General features: G+C 46.0%; 2 protein-coding genes across 2 annotated transcripts; both read left to right on the forward strand.

The window, feature by feature from the left end:
- The first annotated feature begins 15,137 nt into the window (after window positions 1-15,137).
- LOC124409516 lies at window positions 15,138-18,169 on the forward strand. The gene is made up of 4 exons (XM_046887186.1): window positions 15,138-15,262; window positions 15,445-16,318; window positions 16,393-17,611; window positions 17,697-18,169. The coding sequence occupies exons 1-4, from the start codon at window positions 15,138-15,140 to the stop codon at window positions 18,167-18,169; spliced, it is 2,691 nt and encodes an 896-aa protein (XP_046743142.1).
- Window positions 18,170-20,215: 2,046 nt separating this feature from the next.
- On the forward strand, window positions 20,216-20,878 carry LOC124409530. The gene has a single exon (XM_046887211.1). The coding sequence runs from the start codon at window positions 20,216-20,218 to the stop codon at window positions 20,876-20,878; it is 663 nt and encodes a 220-aa protein (XP_046743167.1).
- Window positions 20,879-21,518: the final 640 nt, after the last annotated feature.

A 21,518-nucleotide genomic window follows, 5' to 3' on the forward strand; every position in this document is an offset into this window, starting at 1 on the left:
TCCAAAAAGTCGCTTGGCAGTTGAGAAATGTCGAGTTTGCAATGTAACACCGAACTTCCGGACGGTTACCTAATTATTTATTGGTTGGAAGACATGTGGAATTCCGAAACTGTCAGAATATTATTTGCTTAATCTTCTTAGCTATTGGTTATCCCGAATTCTAACTACAATTTATTTAAGGGGTTCGTTGAATGAATTAAGAGTTGAAACTCCGTCGTAAGAACAAGTATAAAAATATAATTTATTGAATATAATAGAGGTGCAAACCGAAATACGATACTAATTAACAAAAGGTCTAAAGATGCTTCTTCAAATCGGTCTGATGTTCTGACTGCCGTTGCGTCTGTGTCATGCCTATTTAATACATTAAGTATGTCACCAATAAGCTGAATTGGTGCATTCCTGAGTATTGCTGGTCTTTGTCATCGTTGCGACACCTCTGGGAATTCGCATTACAACATCCCTTCCCCCTTAGAAGAGAAATCCTCTGGATTTTCTGGAATCAATGAAATCTTGCCTTGCGACACTTATTGCATGCTCAGCTACCAGCCTGACAACGAGTTGTTAGTGATTACATCATTGTTCATGACCCGATAACAAATGTTCATACAATCGTTTCCCTTATCTTACGTTAGTAGAGATTTATTTTTTCTAAGAGCGATCAAATTATTCAATAAAATGTTTTAATCGATTTATGTGTACTCTAAGATTTTGTCTCTTTACTTTCAAACTGCACTTAACGTCTGAATTTATTTCTACAATAGTATAAGGACCTATCCATTGAGAAAGCAGCTTCTTAGATCGTCCTCTCCGTACAGTTTCATCATAAAGTAGTACCTTGTCTCCGAGTTTGAACGTTGTTGTCTTGGTACTTCGATCGTATTCGACCTTCAATCTCTCTTTAGCCTGTTGAAGATTTTCTTTAGCGATGAGGTTGCTAGCTCGTAACCTTTCTCGTAGTTCTCGTGCGTAGTCGTCGTAGCAGTAGGTTGGCTCTGGATTCGTTTTAAGTGAAGTTGGTAGTTCTGCTGCATGTCCGTACACTAGTTCGAACGGTGTGAACCTCGTTACAGTATGTGGTGTCGTATTGTACGCAAACATAGCGTATGGTAACCATTCGTCCCAATTGGTCTGTTCCTCGTTCGAGTAGTGTCTCAGGTATTCGGCTAACGTTCTATGCTACCTTTCTAGCGCTCCGTTGGATTCAAGATGATATGTCGTCGTCTGTATCTTGTCGATCTTTAACAATTTGCAAGTATCTTTAAAAACATTACTCAGAAAATTCGTACCTTGATCTGTGAGTATTTTCTGTGGTATCCCGTGTTCACAAACGATCCTGCTTGCGAATTCTTTAGCTACGGTGTTTGCTTCTTGATTCGAAATTGGTATAGCCTTGCTGAATTTCGTCAAGCAATCTTGGAACGTGAGTATGTATTTGTTTCCTTGCTCAGTCTCAGTCAATGGTCCTACTATATCCAAGGCACATTTCTCAAATGGTTGGTTTGGAGTATCCGTGATGATCATCGGGGCTTTTGTTTTTTGACTAAGCTTGTTTCTTTGGCAGTATTCACACCTCGCAATGTAGTCTTCGACATCTTTCCGTAGTCCTGGCCAATTGTGTTTTAATCGAATTCGTTCAACATTCCGATTCACTCCTTGATGAGCTCCTACTGGTGTATCGTGATACTCGTAGATAATCTTGTTTCGTTCTTCCTCCGAATACTCTCACGATTCTTCTTCTCGCTGTTGGCTTCTGGTTACTGCGTACATGCGACTCAAGGCATCTGCGTTGGTATTTGCCTTGCCCGACTTGTGCTTGATCACATAGTCGTAATCTTCCAGCTTCAGTCGCCATCTCATAAGTCGTAATCCTGGATCTTTGACTCCGAATAACCATGTAAGTGGCTTGTGATCTGTAACTATTTTGAATTTAGTACCATATACTGTAACGTGACCGGTGAATGGCACGTCACAACGTTGGTCACCGGGTGAGAACCCCCCAGTAGGAGCCACAGACTGACCACCTTCAACGACAAAGACCGCCGACAGTACCGACCGTACGCCGACAGATGGACGACGCGACGACCGGGGCTCGAAGCAACGATGACGCGGGCCACTGAATATCCAACCGACTAACCACGGACTAGACAGCACACTTGAGGCAACCGAGCAGCCTGACTCACTGCATATTTGAAATTTATTATATCAGGCTAGGCGTCAGAGCCGGCTGATAACGTAGGCAACCGAGTACAGTCTATTAAAGAGAACTTTTTAAATCAATTCACAGCGTTTATATCCAAATATCGATTTGAAGTATTCTTTTCTTTTGAAGATACATATTTTCAGTTCAGTTTGCTGCCTTTTTTTTATTCTTGTTGAAAATTGATACTTTTATTTTGGTCATCCAAACAAATAACATACGATCCATTTAGCTATAGAAATTCACACATGGTGAAGAATAGAGTAAGGCTACAAGTGGGCAGACAGCTGTACCTAGAAATAATTTGATAATTGTTAAGTTGTATATATTTTTCAAAATCCACGATAAATTATAAATTAAAGTTATTGAAGAAAATACCTTGATTTCATTCGACGGCATACTAACAAACGAATAGAAAGGGACGGATCAACGGATAAAACCCGCGCCTAGATCAGGAGTAACAAACAAATAGAGAGGGACGAGCAACGGATAAAACCCGCGCCTAGATCAGGAGTGACAAAGACAAATAGAAAGGAACGGGCAACGGATAAAACCCGCGCCGAAGCTAGGAATAACACACTAACTATAGATCAGGAGCAACGAGTAAAATCCGCGCTCAACAATAGCGACGGATAAAACTCGAGCTTGAGAGTAGGCAACTGGTATTATTAACTCATAACCTTTGCACTGACTGAGGATTGGATGTCCTTTTCCTTAAAACATTAATGTAAAGAGGTTTGTCTGATAAACAGGACAAAGACAACTCACTGGCGCACTGTCGGCACTGCAGCTTGCAGTGCCAACAGGGCAAACGTTACAATACATACGGTCTGAAATGATTTACTGCCCAGACTATTGCTACTAATGTCCGCAGCTGCAGCTAATTCTGTTTCTCCCCCGTAAATTCCTCTTTTATTCAAGTGTGATGTAATCACCAGGTGACCTAATCACGACACCGTTTGACTCATTAACTGTAATAAAACCCGTAAATGTTGACCAATTATCAACTATATTTGAAACGATTCTCCGTCTCACCTCTGCGTGTCGATCTTTAGTGCCGTGCGCGAAAAAGACAATTCCCGTCGTGAATCATCTTGATAATTCTCGTTTGCATATTTATTTTCTGTGTGTCATAATCAGATAACTATAAATATATTTTTCAAAGACTGTCATAAACACCCCATGACAGCTGTCAATCACTTGACACTATGAACATAGTAAGTTTTGTTTGCTAGATGCTTTTTTTTTTGTATCCGGCATCTCACCCCACCGCCAACTTCATGCGTATACTATTGTTATTATAATCTTTTTTACCTGTTGCTGTGCGGTACAGGATTTTTTTATTAGATAGAGAGATATATAACTTGGCGGCGATTCGCTGCCGCGAATCTAGATGTCTTACGAACTCAAAAGTGGATTTCTATGTAAGAAAGGGGTATTTAAACTAAATCTGTCATGTCAGCCAATCAAACTTTGGCAACGACATTGAACAATCATTTTTAAATAATTAGTAATTTTTGTTTAGCACTATTTTTAACTGAAAGTTGAAATCCGTCGCTTACCGAATGATAGTGTGTCTTCTAGTTTGAGAAATTGTTGAAATCAATGCATTTATTTGTGAAATTCTTTTAACAGGTATAAAATTTTCATTGAGGTGTGCTGTATTACAGAAAAAAGACCTCGGCATCATACTGAAGATTCTGTGAAATTGAAAATCGAGACTAAAACATGAATTGGGAAATCTGACAATTTTTTTCTTGAAAAACGATAACAAAGGCAAAAATTGTTTCAAAATATGGCTAAGATGTAAAACACGTTGGAAAAAAATTTTCTGTAGAGAATGTTTATCATGATTTATCAATCATCCTTTACACACAGGGTCGAAATACATACATTCGCATTTCACATTTTTGACGCAAACATCATTGCATACATATTTTGTCCAGGTGTTTCGTTATTATTGAGTATTCAGGTGTTATTAAAAATACCTCTGCAAAACCACAGTTTTTGGGAACAGCAATACCGTGTGTGACGGTACCTGTAAAAATTAGTTTGCAACACATTCAGTTAAAGCAATGCAACCGAACATTCAAAAGTTTCTCGGCAGCATAAAAATAATTTGCCACACATCGTTTATTCCGCATTCGCTTCACATAACAATTTATTTCGTAATAAAAATGTTGATGTTCGGATTTTTTGATCGCGGAACTTGAGACTTTTGGAATTTAGAGCTGTCGGCTCTGTATCCGTTCGAAAATACGATTTTTCTATGCGTTGAATTTGCTCAGCTTAGACTATCGATGTTTCTGGTTCTGAAAATCATCTTTCCGGAATAATGAACGTTCGTAGTCATATTCTAAATACCGACTAGTAAACGAAATTCTGAGCTTTATGATGATTAGGTTTCGACATTTTTCATGAGGGAATATTACAAATCAGTCTCCAGTTGGTCTGTATAGACTTCTTACAGGCATTTCAGCTGTTGAGCTTTCTTGAGTCGGGACATTGAAAGGTCTCCTTCAATTGTGTAGGAATTAAAAATTTTCATTAATTACGAAATCGTCAACAACAATTTCGGAATTTCAGCCTTTCGGAACTTTCGTCATTCGAGATTTCGTGCCCGCCCCGATTCAAGTCTCTAGGAAGAAGAGCTTTAGACTGACGATGAAATTCCGGGTTGTGGTTTTTATAACGTCCTCACCACATGCATTTAGTGGGGGGAAAGGAACGTCACGTGGTTCATATCACTTCGGACTTTGGACTTTTGATAAGAATGTCACGCGGTTGATAACGCACCGGACCTTAAATTCGAACAGAATGTCACGTGGTTGATATCGGGTTACCGAAAACAATTCTTGGAACTATTAATTATGAAATGTAGGGTGTCAAATATCAGACCGCAAGCCGCTCAAGATTAACCGGAATATTCCTGAGATGGGTACGGAAGGGTTTGAGTCTAGGGAAAATGTCGATAAGTGTCGATAACAGGAATCTGTGCGTAGATCCGGCATTGTATTACTATTAGAGTTAATTAACCAGGTTAGCTATTTTAATCCGTTATGTTAATATATTTACGAGGGTGTGGGTGCGAAGACAATGAAAAACGCAATCTTCAACTTAGTATAACATATATTGATGAGGAATGTATGCGGAGGCTACATCGTGTCTACACTTGAGTTAACGTCTCTTAACACTCACGCCCGCGCAGGAGAGGGAAGGGGGAGCGCTTTGCTCCAATCCGTTTATACTGCGCGCGCACGCTCACTAACTCGTGCACACCCGTACTTATCACACACACATACAGCTTATCAATTACCAGTATAGCTTAACACGTTAAACCGGCCAAATTGTACAGCGCTGATCTCAATACTTTCAACATCAGTAGCCACTCTAGATCCGCATCACTCAAAAAACTGATGTTGATGATTACTTCATACTAGTAAAAAATTTCTGTTGTCAATACAATAAAAATGCACAGGAAGCAAAAATTTGATGATTTCGAGCCAGCTCGATTAAATGGATAATAATACATTTTCTGTTTTATTTGGAGATTTATTTTTATTTTCATTCGTGAATGTGCGTTTTGTAGTCTTAGAATATATTTCTGGGGTCACACAAGAGTATGCGCCCATGGATGTGCGGCTGGCACCGCGAACCGAAGCAAAAATACCGGTTAGTGCCCGAGAACGGGTCAGCAGCGTGAAAGGGGAAGTGCGGATATTTAATTCGTAAACAAATAATGATCATTTACCTAGACGAACCAAACGGCAATTTTCGTGACGGAAAATCCAGATGAAATGCTGCACTCGAAATAACCTAACGCAATCGCTCAAAATTTAAAAATCATGCGTCGTACGAGGTCCGATAAAGAAATTCTCGGTTGGATTTGAGGGAGGTATCACGTTGGCTAATCCGTGGGAGGCAATTTAGGCACCCTGTACCTGTTAAAAGTAAATGTAAATATTTTACGATGTGATGCAGAACAAGGTACTTATTTGTTAAGATTGGTGGTGGTTTTATGATTAAATTATGTACACGCACTTTATCATTGAATATAATATGGACTTTATTATGTGAGAGAGAGAAGATACCTCGACATTACATGTTAGTATATATAAAGCTATAACAATACTGCCGGTCTCGAACGTTCGTCGAGCATCGTGCGTGCGCACATCATACACATATACATACATGCTTACTTACTTATAAGCTGTGTATCCTAAATTTACGTATACTCTTAGCACACCTCCTTAAATTTAGGATACTTCAAAACAAATTAAGGAATATTTTTCATAAACAAAAAAGAATTGCAAAATACTTTTCCTGTTTTTTTTTTGTTTTTTTTTTAAATCAAGTCAAGTTTTTTTCGGAAATATTCAAACTTGTTCCGTCCTAATGATTTTGTAAATATATCAGCAATATTTTCGTCTGAATCAATTTTCATAACATCTATAATGCCTGCCTGGTAGTTTTCGTTTACGTAATGGTAATGTACTTCGATATATTTAGATTTTTTTGTAAAATTTCCAAGATGACTTATATCTATTACTCCTGAATTATCCTCATAGATGTTAATTGGTTCGTTAAGCTCTATTCCAAAATCCTTCAATAAATCTTTTAGTGCTAATACCTCGCTAACGGATTCTGATAATGCAACGTATTCAGCACCTGTTGAGGATTTTGTCACGCTACTTTGTTTTTTTGACTTCCAAACTATTACATTTTCAAACATCCTTATCACATAACCAGTTGTTGACCGTCTATCTATAATGTCTCCGGCCCAGTCGGCATCAACAGAACAATCCAATATGTTTACGTTTAGTTGTTTTTTAAACGTCAATTTTAAATCTTTTGATAGATATAAATATTTCATAACTCTTAAAGCGTACTTATAGTGACTTTGATCATAGCAGTTTTGGAAACGACTTAAATAGTTTACACTGTAACTAATGTCGGGTCTCGTTCCTGAACTTATATATAACAGTGCTCCAATTAAATTTCTATACTTTATATGATCGGATAGTGATTGTGACGGTTCACACTTTAGGTTTTGTTCCATAGGGGTAGTATACAATTTCGCATTTTCTATTTCATATTTCCTAGCTAATGATTCAATATATTTTTGTTGATCTAGCTTCATGATATTTTTTTCATAGTCATATTCGATTTTTATACCTAGATACATATCTACTTTTCCCATATCTTTCATTTTGAATCTTTCTGTTAGCAGATATTTAACGTAATTTAGCTTTTCTTTATTTTTACAGCAAACGAGCAGATCATCTACGAAGAGTATTAAATAAATTTCATCACTTTTGTTTTTCATAACGTAAAGGCAGTAGTCATATTCACTGCGTGTGAAACCTAAATCTCTAAGATAATTATCTAAGCACTCATACCAGGCTCGCGGACTTTCTCTGAGCCCGTATAATGCTTTGTTTAATTTGTAAACTTTATCAGTGCCATTTTCAAAACCTGGCGGCTGTTTCACATACACCTCTGATATAACTTTACCATTTAAAAAGGCAGATTCAACATCCATTTGATTTATAAATAACTCATATTGCACACAGTACACTAATAATATTTTCAAAGTTAATACTTCCTTTTGTTGGAATCCTCTAGCTACTAGTCTGGCTTTGAATGTATTGTCTGCTTTTCTTGTATAAATCCACTTCAAATCAATTATTTTCTTATTTTCTGGCTTATTTACTAGTTCCCACGTATCATTTTTAATCAAGCATTTCATTTCTTTTTTCATAGCATCTTGCCATTCTTTACATTCGGTACTTTTAATTGCGTCATCATAATTTTCAGGAATTTCTGCACTTACGTAATTAACATAAATATAGTGTACATTTGCTTGTGACATATGGTCAGCATATCTATCTGGTTGTTTTCTAAGTCGAGTAGTCCTTCTGGGTTCATCTATCAATAATTTGTTTTGCTTTTGGGTTTCATCTCCAATTCTTCTATCAATATTTCATTTACAAGGTCGGATTCTTTATTTTGATTTTCTACATTTTCACCTTCGTTTTGACTCTCACTTTCATTTTCATCATTTTGATTATTATCATCTTCACCGTTAAAGCCTACGAGATTAATATTTTCTTCAATTATGTCAACATGTCTAGCTACAACTACCTTGTTATTGATCATGACTCTGTACCCAACATTTTCATAGCCTACTAATACACCTAAATCAGCCTTCCTATCCCATTTACTCCTTCTTTGACTCTCTGGGACTCTTATAAAAACCCTGCTTCCATATAGTCTTAAATTTTCAATATTTGGTTTCTTTTTCATAAAAATTTCGTAAGGAGTTTTTTTCTCCATAGTATTTGCCAACGTTCTATTTTATAAATAAACAGCTGTTTTCACTACTTCAGGCCAAAATCTTTTGTCTATTTTTGCATCGGCCAGTAAGCACCTGGCAGTATCCATTACTGATCTATTATACCTTTCAGCGGTACCATTGAGTTCATGGACATAAGGTGGACAAGGTTCGATATAAATTCCTTTTTCTTTGGCGAGTCGATACATATCATTATTTAAGAATTCTCTCCCATTGTCACACCTTAACTTCTTAATCTTTTTCCCTGTTAAGTTTTCAACGAGATTGATATATTCTACAAAACAGTTATAGACTTCATTTTTTGCTTTGATGGTATAGACTTTACCGGCTTTACTGTAATCGTCTATTATCGTTAAGAAATATTTTTCACCCGTATATCCTGTCGTGCTATGTGGGCCATTTAAATCTGCGTGGATGATTTCAAGAACATCTTCAGCTCTGTGTCTATCATTTTTGAATCCTAAGTTGTGCATTTTGTTTTGTACACATGTACCACATTTTAAATAATCATTTTCAAAAGCATCTGGTATACCCTCTACTAACTTATTTTGGCACAATATATCTAAATACTTGAAATTTACATGCCCTAGTATTCTATGAAATTTTTCTTTTAAGGTGAATTTTTTGTTTTCCATACTGTTACATGCATGACTTTGTTTTACATCGACAAAACTCTTAATCTTGTATAAATTATTTACTTTATTTGCTACTGCGATTAACTCATTATTTTTATTTAATATTTTTGCCGTGTTTCCAACTGAAAGTATTTTATTTAATTCTGTTACTCTACCAAAACTAATCAGATTTCTGTCCATTTCTTTAACAAGAAGTACATTTTTCATTTTTACTTCTATTTTTTTTTCATTTATTACGAAATTGTTAATTATGTCACCAACTTTAGTGGCCTTCAAAATTCTGCCATCACCTACTTTCACATTTATAGGTTCTTGTAATTTCTTAGAGTGTATAAAGTAATCTTCATTGTTTACAATATGGTCAGAGCATCCACTATCTAGTACCCATTCCACTTCGTTTTCACAATTGTATACCTCACCTGTTTCTGATACATGGTCTACCTCGGTACAAAAAGTGTTGCTTTCAAAATTGCTATTACTATTGTAACGCGAACCCCAGTGTTGTCTTCCTCGTTGCTGGTTGCTACCGCGTCCGCGCTGATTCCAACCTCGGCCTCTTCCCCAGCTGTTTGTATTGAAATTTCGTTGTTGCTGGAACGACTGGTTTCGTGTGCCACCTCTCGTCTGCTGCTGCGCCCCTCCTCGTGCACCTCTCCATGAGTTTCCGGAGGACTGCGGGCTCGTACATTCGTACTGTAAATGTCCAGGCTGATTACACTTGTAGCAGACAGTGTTGTCCTTTTTTCTTTCACTCTTGAATACGTTCGCACTGCTCGTTCGACTTTTGTTATTTGAGATTTCTTCTTTTTCCTTTTCTTCAAACATTTTAATTTTATTTTTTACAAAATCAACCGTTTGATCTTCTTCTTTTAAAACGTCGATAAGATCACCTATATGACTTAATGAACTTGGTAGAGTTCTCAGCAGATAATTTAATTTTTCTTTTTCGGGCACTTTTGCACCGGCATTTCTTAATTCGATTATAAGTTTTTCAAAATCACTGGAAAACTCACTGCTCTCGTTATAGTCTTTTAATTTTAATTTTTCCAATTTGTTTCTCACGCAGATTTGTAGAGCTGTAGATTCTCTCAAATACATTTGATCCAACTTCCTCATGATGCTATACGGCGTTTCTTCTTCATCTATAAATTCCATTTGACGGTTTGAAAGTGCACTATATATTGTAACGGGCTTTTTACTTCACCCGGGGGAAAGCGGGGTCGGCACAGAGGCTCGTTTACAAAAATGGCGTTGACCAACACGGCAATAGAAAGATGGAAAAAGAATAAAGATTGACGGCACTGCAGAACAGGTGTTGGGCGCCAGGCTCGAGAGAGCCGTAAGAGAATACACTCTTACCAGATTCAAAATTTACCGTCCAATAGCATTCGTTCGCCGACTCGAACGGCGAACCTAACTCACACCACCAAATCTCAAACGAAACTATAGCAGGGGCAAACACACACAAAAACAGCCGACTAGCTAGCGGTGAGGGGAACGTGGGCGCGGAGGTGAAATAGTATATGTGATAATCGAATGATTATAGATGTAATTACCAGCGTTTATTAACAACTAATGCCGTTACGGCAAGGCAGAAGGCAACAAAATAGTTATTTACACGGCAAGCGGTCTTATCGGTGGCGGTACGCTTCGATACAATTCAAAAATAAATAAAAATAACACACAATAGCATACAATATAACACAGCAACAAAATTAAACAGATCAATAGAACACGGCAAAATCAAGCAGTATAAGCTAGAAGCGACGAGCGGCAAGCGACCAAGATAAGCGAATAATAAGCGGCATAAAATCAGTAGCAATTCAATGACTCAGGCGACTACGGGCTCGGAGTGAAGCAAATTCGTTAGCAATTTCAAATCTCAAACCAAGGCAGAACAATTCTAGAAGCAAGCTTGCTAATAATCTAACGGTTTCACAAACACGAGGTAATCCTCCTTCACTTTTTCTATATCATCGGCACGGTCGCCTGTCGCCGCTTGACGGTGGTAGTTACGCTCGGCAACGACGGCACGGGCGCACACACTCACTCACAGATTCTCTCTCTCTCTCACACTCACGTACTCGGTACGCGGCCGGGAAGCGGCACGGTACACGATCTATTACAAATTATGCGTTACAATAGAGCGGCAAAAAATTACCGAATGAACAACCAGAGCATGTAATATTAATTATAAAATAAGAATAGCAACCAAGAACAGCAATTTAATCAATTAGAGAAGCTTAGCTACCACGAGGCTCGCGGGCTTTCACACAAAATGGCCGACCGGAGCCGGCCGGCAACCTGTTGCGAAAAGGAAAAATGGCCTGAGGCCGGTGAGAGTCTATAGCCAGCGAGATTCGGGATAGCGACAGCCTACCTTGTACGGCAAACAACGTCCGGTTCTCCACAAAACAAAAACGGCAACGGTTCCTCCTCGGCAGAGACGCAGAAAACAGCCAACAAAACTGAACTCGACTTCAATATTTCAATATACTTTTCACGCGAGAGTCCACTACGATGAGCTACAGAGCTATCAACAGTGCAGCGCAAGGGAGAGTGAGGTGGCCGCCGGCCCTCGGCGATCGCGATCCCGCGGTGGCGCTACGGGAGGGGATGATAGGTAGATTGGCGAGAGACCGGCGGGAGCCTAGGCAGCCGGTCTGTTCGCCGTGCTGTGCTGCGTGTTGCGAGGGTGGTCTGGCGAAGGCGGAAATGTCCGGTCGGCATCGGCGAGCCCAGGGGGAGACTGAGTCCGGTTATTTGTGGGTGCCGGGTGGCAAGGCCGGTCTTGTCGAAGGCTCAGGTGGAGGCAACTCGACCCCTGGGCGGTAGCGGCAGTACGTCCTTGACGGCATCGAGGTCCGATCAAGCAACAGCGCGACTACTGGGTCCGGGGCTTCGAACTCCGCGCCGGTCGTCCTGTGGTCCCTCCGCGTTTCCCGCGACGGCAGCGCAGGGTGGTCGTTGGATGGCGTCGGCATTGGCGGCGGCAGTCGTGGCGGCAGTGGCGGTCACCTCAGAGAAGGGGTTGGGGGAGTAACACAAAGCATTAGCAACAATACATAAATCTTAAAGCTAACTCTGGTTGTTCATTTGCGGCACGGCAGGACTCTCCCTTGCTCTTCGAGAGCGCTTGACGCGGCCGCCGGGGAGTGGAGGTGCGGGTCGGTGACGGGTTGGTAGACCCGCCACGTCACAATATATAGTTTACTGCCTTTAGTTCTGCGTCATTCCATGCGGCTTCATCTTCATGTTGCCCCCTCTCACTTTTGACCACTTTATCGCACTTTTTCATTTTTAAAAACACCAGTATTCTTTTTTTCCATGTGCTGTAATCCTGTCCATTAAATACAGGTAACAATACCTTTACCTCGTCCGCCATCTTGTCTTCTAGAACTTCTTTCACTTCAGAACTTTCTTGATCACCGAATATTAAATTCTTCAAGATAGGTACTTCTCTTTCAATTCTCGTAAACCCCTTTTTTTATTAAATTCTATTTGCTTATTTTTTCCTTCTTCTTCTGACGGCTTTTCTCTCACTTTTTGATCATACTTTTCACTGGAAACATTTTTCAAATTTTCGCCACGTGGTAACATACCCGCGCGGACACGGAACTTCGTTTAACACTTTTATTCATTGTTTTCCTTTTATCAAACCACGCTCTGCTACCATGTTAAGATTGGTGGTGGTTTTATGATTAAATTATGTACACGCACTTTATCATTGAATATAATATGGACTTTATTATGTGAGAGAGAGAAGATACCTCGACATTACATGTTAGTATATATAAAGCTATAACAATACTGCCGGTCTCGAACGTTCGTCGAGCATCGTGCGTGCGCACATCATACACATATACATACATGCTGTGACGTTGCACCCCGCGTGCACGTCACAATAAGCCCCAAACTCGCGGAGCGGGGCCGAACAATGCCGAACCGGCCCGGGCGCACCCGAAGACGCGCCGGGCCGGCCGGAGAAGGCACTCTTGTGCCAGCCACGTACGCCGCCGGACGCATCGAAGACCCAGCAACGAAACGAAAAGGTCAGCTGATCTGATTCCACTTCACCACACACCAACCACGCTCCGCACCGCCACCACCAATCACTGCATCCAACCACTGCATCTCCCTCAGATCCCCTCACACACGCCCCCCCCCCACTCCCCATACACATCCACACACTCACACACACACCCACCCCGTTCACTCACACGTTCATTAGCAATAATTCATTAGTTTTTAAGGATTTAGATTTAAGAAGCACGCTAACCGGCTGGGGCGTGACCAGCCGCCACGCGGGACCGACCCATTTGTCAAGTAGCCCTTAAGATCCATCCAATATTAAATACACGATACACTTTATTTTTCACAACGCCGGCACGTGCAGTCACTCTTCCCCGTCTCTCGTCTCCCTCCTCTCTCCCCCCAAATAAGTGCGAGATTCACCTCCCGTCACAATGCTTACTTACTTACTTATAAGCTGTGTATTCTAAATTTACGTATACTCCTAACATTATTAACTAATAATAATGTATTGTAATCCTGATAAATTAGATTTTTTATTCGCTACAATAATATTTTTTATTATTAATTTTTCGTTCTATTTCTTATAAAGTCTTATTTGCTAATGAATAATATAATTTTTTTTCAAATATAGAATAATTATTCATATTACAGAGAAAAACGATGCGAGGTAAGAAAATGAGGCGTGCAATGGAACCCGCGCACCGATGTGACGTGCCGCACTAGATAAACTATTTTTTTTACAATCGTAATAATAATTTTTCCATCAATTAAAAATACGTTTTTGGAGATTTGACGTAAAATACGATGGTTACAGTAAGAACTCGCTACGAGGTGGGGGCAATAGTTCAAAATCGATTTGAACATTTTAATCGCTTATAATAATATGAATTTGTTGATAACTTTCAATGAATCAATTTTTTTCACTGAAATTCATTCTTTCAGCTTTGAAATGAAAAAGTAAAACTTTCTAGCTCAAATAGAACCGGAGTTATAAATTTTTGAGAATGAGTCTACAAGCCGAAATTCACCAGATTCTCGAATTTTCAATCCCTTCTGCTTACCAAAATATGTGAAGAAAAAAAATCGTCAAATACCTACCTCTTTTTTTCTCGATATAGAACCCGTAAAAAAAAAATTCAGCTAAATCGAAAATGTGTCGGTCAGAAAGGTGTTCGGTTTGTAAAAAAAAGTCTCATATGCTCTCGCGGACTTCTTCGTTTCCGAAAAACGGGTTCCAGGGCTATAACAAATGGAATATCGGTATCTCGAAGTTTGATAAAAAAGTTCGAAAAAATTGATGACTCATCTAGATATGGCGAATAATTAAGAACTTGAATGCTTACACATGTAATATGTAATATTTAGACATAAGATTAAAAAATTAAAATTACGCCAGTTTACACATTATTAACTAAGCATTAACATATCTATTTTTTTCAATAAAAAATCCAAATATTCGTGAGTTTCCCCTACTCGGTTATCACCTTGTCGTGGTGCAGGGGCTTGACGGTCGCGATGAATCTAAGGGATCCCGCCGTTTTGGATTCTTATGGCTTTGATGCGGGGGTGATCCCGGACGAGCGACCACTAAGACAACCGGCCCATCCCTTCGGGTTTGGGTGCATGAATGAGTGTGTAAATGAGAGATTGCGTGCGTGAGATGTGGTCAGGGCCCTCGGGGATATTCCTCAGAGACTAACCAAGGGAGGAGTAGTTGCCGACCGACCGGGGCTGCGAGTGACGTTAGTACCTTTACCGGACCGCTGTGGCGTACTACGGGTAAATGTAAGCCCGAAGAACTTCGGTTCCCCGGCGAAGGTCCCAGGAAACCACATGTTCAAAGTGGGAGAACCGCTCCTCGCGGCTGTCTGGAGCCAATCTGGGGGTTGAACTTGGGGTCCCGGGCGCATGTATGGAGGATTACCGGGTTGCTATTTCCTCATACCCAACGTCCGGTAGGGCAAATCCGGCACCGTCTTACCCGGCCGGCGGTCTAACCTGCCTCGGATTAGCAGGGGAACCCGTCGGTCAGGCGACGTTATAAAGATTAGGGACGGGGGGTTCGCACGGATAGGGCCGACCACCCGACAAACTGGCAGCGGTTCCCGTGCGAGGAGATAGGGCTCTCTCCGGCGGGGACAGATGCCACACCGCGGTGTGGCTGCCATGATGGCCGAACCGTCGTAAGACTTGATATACATTAGCATGGATTTTTTCAGAAACGCAACAAGGACGAAAACGACAGGAGGGAAGCAGGGGCCGGGAGGCATCGAGGTGCCGGCCACTGTGCTATGCAAGGACGCCGGCGAGGGGGCACAAGTCACCGCAACGGCAGCGGGGGGCGGAGAGAAGGCGCTAGATACAGCATCCAACCCGTGCCTCCTACCTCAGCGGAATAAGAGGAAAGGTGAAGAGCTGACCCCACCGGAGGCAAAGCAAGTGTCAGACGGAGAGCTCTTTCAACCGACGAAGCTCAGGGAGAAACCGGAACGAAACCCGAGAGAGCACAGCCGATGGGCGGACCTAGTCTTCACCACAGACGAAGAGACGTCGGAGATGGCTCCATCCGAGGAAGAGGCAGTGGACAGGGAACGGGTAGGACTGCGCCCGCAGGGGAAGAAAAGGCGCAAGGCCGCCCACAGGTTAGTACACCCTGAAGACAACTCAGTAGCTGGGTCAGAGGCCAGTACGCTCGGACCGGGCACGAGTAAGGGGGAAGGCTATGCGCCGCTACCCAAGACACCGCTACCAGTGTCCAAAGAAAAGAAGGCCGCACTTCCAGACGAAGGATCTCCGGAGGGAGTGGGTCTGGCAAAATACCAGGCGATGACTGCGGCGGACCTTGGTTCCCAAATTCGGGCCTGGCTGGAAGAGATGGACGGCATCAGGTTTCGGTGCAAAAATATCCAGGGACAGCTCAGTGGGGGCATCAAAAAAAGAGTGGCCTGGGCGATCAAGGCCCTATCGCCTCTGATCGCGAAAGCCCAATCGGCAGGTGACCCTGTGATACTGCAAGCACGCAACAAGGAGCTGGAGGCACAGCGCAGTGCTGCAGCCCAGGAGAGGGACGAAGCCAGACGGGAGCTCGCGGAGGTCAGGCGCGAGTTAGAAAGAGCGAAGGGGCAAGCGGCTGACCGCAGTATATCCCCCTACGCACACGTAACAAGGGGCGGGGGGCGGAAAACACTACCGGGCAGTTGGGGAAAGAGGCGCGGACGCGTGCTCTTACGCCACTGGACGTCACGGTCACCGCGGCCTTGTCCAAGGACGCTACCACCTCGCAGCCAACGCCGGCTACCGGTAGCACCTCAGACTCTGGGCTGTACCTAACGGACGCCGAACTCGGACTTCTACCAGCTAGCGCCAGAGCCAGGGAGGAAGCCCTGGAACGGCAATGTACCGCGATCGGTGAAGTCTGGAAAGAATTGAGGAGGATGTCCAGCCAGATCCAACGCTTGGAGGGCGGAAGTAGAGTGGAGCCACCGCAGCCCCAGAACAGCCAGAATCCACCCGGCACCACAGGGTACGCTAGCACGGTCCAGGATGCCCAGAAGGAGGGGCCGAGCGACCTTAAAGCGGTAGCACCGCAAAGCGGGGTAGACGAGGCCCCATGGACAACAGTCACCGGCGGTGGAAGGGCGCGAAAACTCCCCAAAAAACGCAAGGAGGAGGAAAACATCCTAAAGACCACAACGGAGGCCTTGCAAAGAGCGTCAGACCTCACTGAGATACCTCAGGAGGGTGGGGTCCCAAATTCGAACGGTACCAGGAGCGCGGGGAGCCGCAAACCACCCAGGACGGCGGCGATAGCCAACACGGGAGTGGCGCAGGAGGTCCCATATGGGGACATCCTCAGGAAGGTGCGGGAAAAGCTGGCGCAGAATAACGTCGAAATTCCGCGCACCAGGGTCCGCAGGGCTGCAAACGGGGGGGTTCTCCTAGAGATCTCGGGCCCGGACAAGACCAAGAAAGCGGACGAGCTCGCGTCCTGCCTAGGCAAAGCGGTGCGAGAGGAATGCGGCGATCGCGTGTACGTCACCCGCCCCACCATGAAGGCCGAACTCCGGATCAGAGGGCTCGACGACTCGGCCACGATGGAAGAGGTGAGGGTCACCCTTGCCAAAGAGGGCGAATGCAGACCGGAGGATGTAAAAGTGGGTCCGCTCCGCCGTATGGCGAACGACCTCCACAGTGCCTGGGTGCAATGCCCGCTCGAGGCGGCTACGAAGGTGGCCGACAAAGGGAGATTGCGCATTGGCTGGACGTCTGCGCGAGTCGACCTGCTAGACGCCCGCCCGAAACAATGCTATCGCTGCTGGAGCTTCGGGCACATCAGCGCCGCGTCTAGGACACCAGAGCACCGCAGTGAGGCGTGCTACAGGTACGGTAAAGTAGGGCACCAGGCCCGAACCTGTACGGCACCCCCCAACTGTGCTGTTTGTAAAGAAAGGGGCGTAGACAGCGCCCATAGAATGGGGTCTGGGCAACGCCCGGCTGCGAGGGAGCGGGGTCGGGGGCCTGCAACTAAGACCGGTGAAGATGACCAGGTTCCTCCAGTGCAACCTGAACCATAGCCAGCGGGCCCAAGACCTGCTGAGCCAATACGTGGTTGAGGCGGGCGTGGACGTGTGCCTCATCTCCGAGCCCCACGGCATCCCGGATTCGCCGCACTGGCTCAGCAGTGAAGACAAGCGGGCAGCGATCACCTGGAGGCCACAGAGCCTCCAACAAAGGTGCTGCCTGATCAAGAAAGCACAGGGCTACGTGGCTGCCAGGTACGGAGAGGTCATCGTCATCTCAGCATACATCTCCCCAAACATCCGCATGGAAGAGTTCAGGGGCTACCTCAATGACCTAGACCAAGCCGTCCGATCAGTAGGAGACGGGCGCGGAGTGCTGTTGGGCGGTGACTTTAATGCCCGTTCACCAGCCTGGGACCACTGAGGCGCAAACCGTAAGGGGGGAACTACTGGGGAGATGGGCGGCATCCTGCGGTATGTGCCTACTAAACGTCGGAACGACGGCGACCTGCGTAAGGGCCCAAGGGAGCTCGGTGGTGGACACCACCTGGGCTACACTGGACCTGGTTCCCCGCATCGTTGGATGGGAGGTACTTTACGGAGGTCGAAAACCTCTCAGATCACCGGTATATTGCCTTTGAGGTGGTCACCCCCTCCCAAGTGCAAGTGCCCTCCCCTGGTAGGGAGATAAGGCGGCGATGGAACTTCGCCAAGTTCGACGCAGGGAAGTTCAATGAGTCCCTTGAGCTGCATCTGACTTGGGGGCAGACCGGACCCGATAAATCCACGGGAAGTGGGCTGGCAGGATGGATCGAGCGAGCGGTGTCGGACGCGTGCGACGCAGCGGCTCCCAGAGCAAGGCCTCAGCCCCAGCACAAGCCGGTGTACTGGCGGTCCAGTGACATAGCGGAAGCGCGTAAGGCGTGCGTAAGAGCCAGGCGCCGCTTCACTAGATGTCAGCACCCACTACGAACGGGTTCACAGTAGAAAAAGGAGTACAAGGACGCTAAGCGAAAGCTGAAAGAGGAGATTAAGACAGCCAAGGCTCGCTGCTAGCAAGACCTCATCGGCAAAGTCGAGACGGACCCCTGGGGAGCGCCCTACAAGCTGGTGCTTGGCAAGCTGCGCAAGCGCTCCTCAGGTCTCACGGAAACCCTGGACAAGGAGGTCACTGAGCGCCTGTTGACCTCGCTATTCCCGCAAGGGGACACTGGGAGCTACAACGACGGGGAGGAGGACGAGTGGCGAGATGAATGGGAAGTGACGCCAGGAGAGGTCCGAGAGGCCCTCAAGAAAGTGGGATCGAAGAACACGGCCCCCGGGCTAGACGGGGTGACGGGAAAAATTTGGGCCGGTGTTCCGGACGAGATGGTTGTGCTAATAGCAAAATGCTTCACGCAATGCCTGCGCGAGGGCGTGGTTCCCCGGGCATGGAAGGTGGCACACCTGGTGCTCATACCGAAGGGGGGAGAGACGGGAGACTCGCTCCCCAAGGTCAGGCCTATTTGCCTTCTCGGCGAGCTAAGTAAGGGCTTCGAGAGAGTCCTGGTCAGACGCCTCGATGAATGGATGACCGCGAACCCCGCATCGGACCTTGCGGAAGGCCAATACGGCTTCCGGAAGGGGCGAACGACGAGCGACGCCCTATTGAGAGTGCGTCAATTTGCGGAGGACGCGATCATGAAAGGTAGGGTGGCAATCGCAGTCTCACTCGACATTGCCAACGCCTTCAACAGTGTCCCATGAAAGGCAATAAGGACGGCTTTGCGAAAAAAGGGAGCGCCGGGATACCTCCAAAAAGTGGTAGGCTCGTATCTCAGCGAACGAGAGGTAGTGTACCCCACGCCCGGAGGAGGAACGGGCCATTGGCCTGTGCACGCTGGGGTTCCCCAGGGGTCGGTGCTGGGCCCACTCCTGTGGAACCTCAGCTTCGACGGGGTCCTCCGAGTGAGGAAAGAGGAAGGGTGCGACGTGGTGTGCTACGCGGACGACACCCTCATAATGAGCTCGGCACAGAGCGCTACCGCCGCAATAGAGGTGGCCAACATCCAAGTGGCAACGGTGGTGAGGCACATGAAGCGCTTGGGCCTGGCGGTTTCGGCCAGCAAAACCCAGGCGGTGCTGTTCCACAGGAGGCGCAGAAAGCTCAACGAGACAGCGCCAAGCCTGAGGGTGGGGGGGGGGGGGGGTGCCAGTTGCACTCAGCTGATCGATGAAATACCTGGGGGTCATCCTGGACTCAAGGCTCAACTTTAGAGAACACCTGGCACACGTGGAAGCGAAGGTTGCGAAAACAACGGGCGCGCTTTTCAGGCTGATGCCAAACTTAAGAGGGCCCACGGAGCAAAAGCGGCAACTATATGCGGGAGTCCTCCACTCCGTAATCTCGTACAGGGCACCTGCATGGGGCGACGCAGCCTCATCGCGCGGCGCACAGCAGACTCTGCAGCGTATACAACGCACGATTGACATGTGGGTTGCGGCAGCATACCGCACGGCTTCCTTTGTCGCGGCATTTCTGCCAACGAGGGCACCACCGCTAGGCTTAGTGGCGGACGCGCGTGCCCGCGCCTTCAATAGGATGCGCGAACTGCAACACGCGGGGGACACAGCCAGCGGGCTAGGACGCGAGTTGGCGGCGGCAGAAGGACTCAGGGTACGCGAGCAATGGAAAGCGAACACCGAGAGGTCTGACCTCCCGAGCGAGCGAATCAGGTGCGCTATACGCGCAAACTGGGAGGAATGGTTCAACCGAAGCCATGGGGGGATGTCTTTCCGACTGACGCAGGTCATGACAGGGCATGGCTATTTCGGAAGCTTCCAATGTAGGATAGGGAAAATAGCGAACCCTACATGCGAACACTGCGGCAGAGCCGCCGACACGGTGGAACACACAGTGGAAGTGTGCCCGGCTTGGCACAAGGAGCGGGAGATCCTCCGCGCAACCGTCGGTGAGGACCTCACCCTGACGAGCCTAGTCCGCGCGATGGCGAGGAGTAGGGAAGGGTGGGCCGCGGTGACCCGGTTCGCAGACCAGGTCATGACCCGTAAAGAGCGGGCAGAGAGAGAGAGCGCGAACAACGCGAAACGCGAGCGCGGGGGAATGTCGACGGAAACGTTTGACGGGTGTTAGGGCCACGGATGGCTGAGAGCAAAACCGAGACTACGACTCGGAGGAATTGGTAGGCATCAACCTACACGGAAGGGCCCGGCGGCCCGGACGGGCGGGCGGGACGAGGAGAGGGGGGGAGCGCGGGGCGACATAGATGGTGCCAGAATAGGGTCGAGTGTCACGTTGTGAGTAGATAGGTCCAGGATAGGGTCACCCCGGCCATGCTTCCTCTTCTTCTTCCTCTTCCTCTCCTTCTTCTTCGGCCTCCGACCCCTTGGGACGGTGGATGGAACTGCCGCGCCCGACCCTCTATTATCACCTCGGACTTGCGTGGGTAGGGTGCTCGGTCATGGCGGAAAGGGCACTGAGTGGGGGTCGCCATACGCTGGGCGGCTCCGCTGAGCAGAGCTCGGGCTACAGCGTAAAATAGGGACCATCCACCATCGCGCATCGGGCAGGTATGTTCAGGCCAGTGCTTTTATCGCTGAAATAGGGGGAGAACAAAAGCAAAGTAAAGGATAGTGGGTTGGGACGGGAGGCGCAACTCCCAATTAGGCGATAGGGTTAGGTCCGCGCAAATGCGGAGAGGTGCCGGGGGGCTTCCCGAGGTTACGCCTCGTGCGGTTCCGGGAAGTCCCCTACCCGTACCAGGGTGGCCGCT

This window comes from Diprion similis, chromosome 1 (assembly GCF_021155765.1).
Source record: "Diprion similis isolate iyDipSimi1 chromosome 1, iyDipSimi1.1, whole genome shotgun sequence".
NCBI lineage: Eukaryota > Metazoa > Arthropoda > Insecta > Hymenoptera > Diprionidae > Diprion > Diprion similis.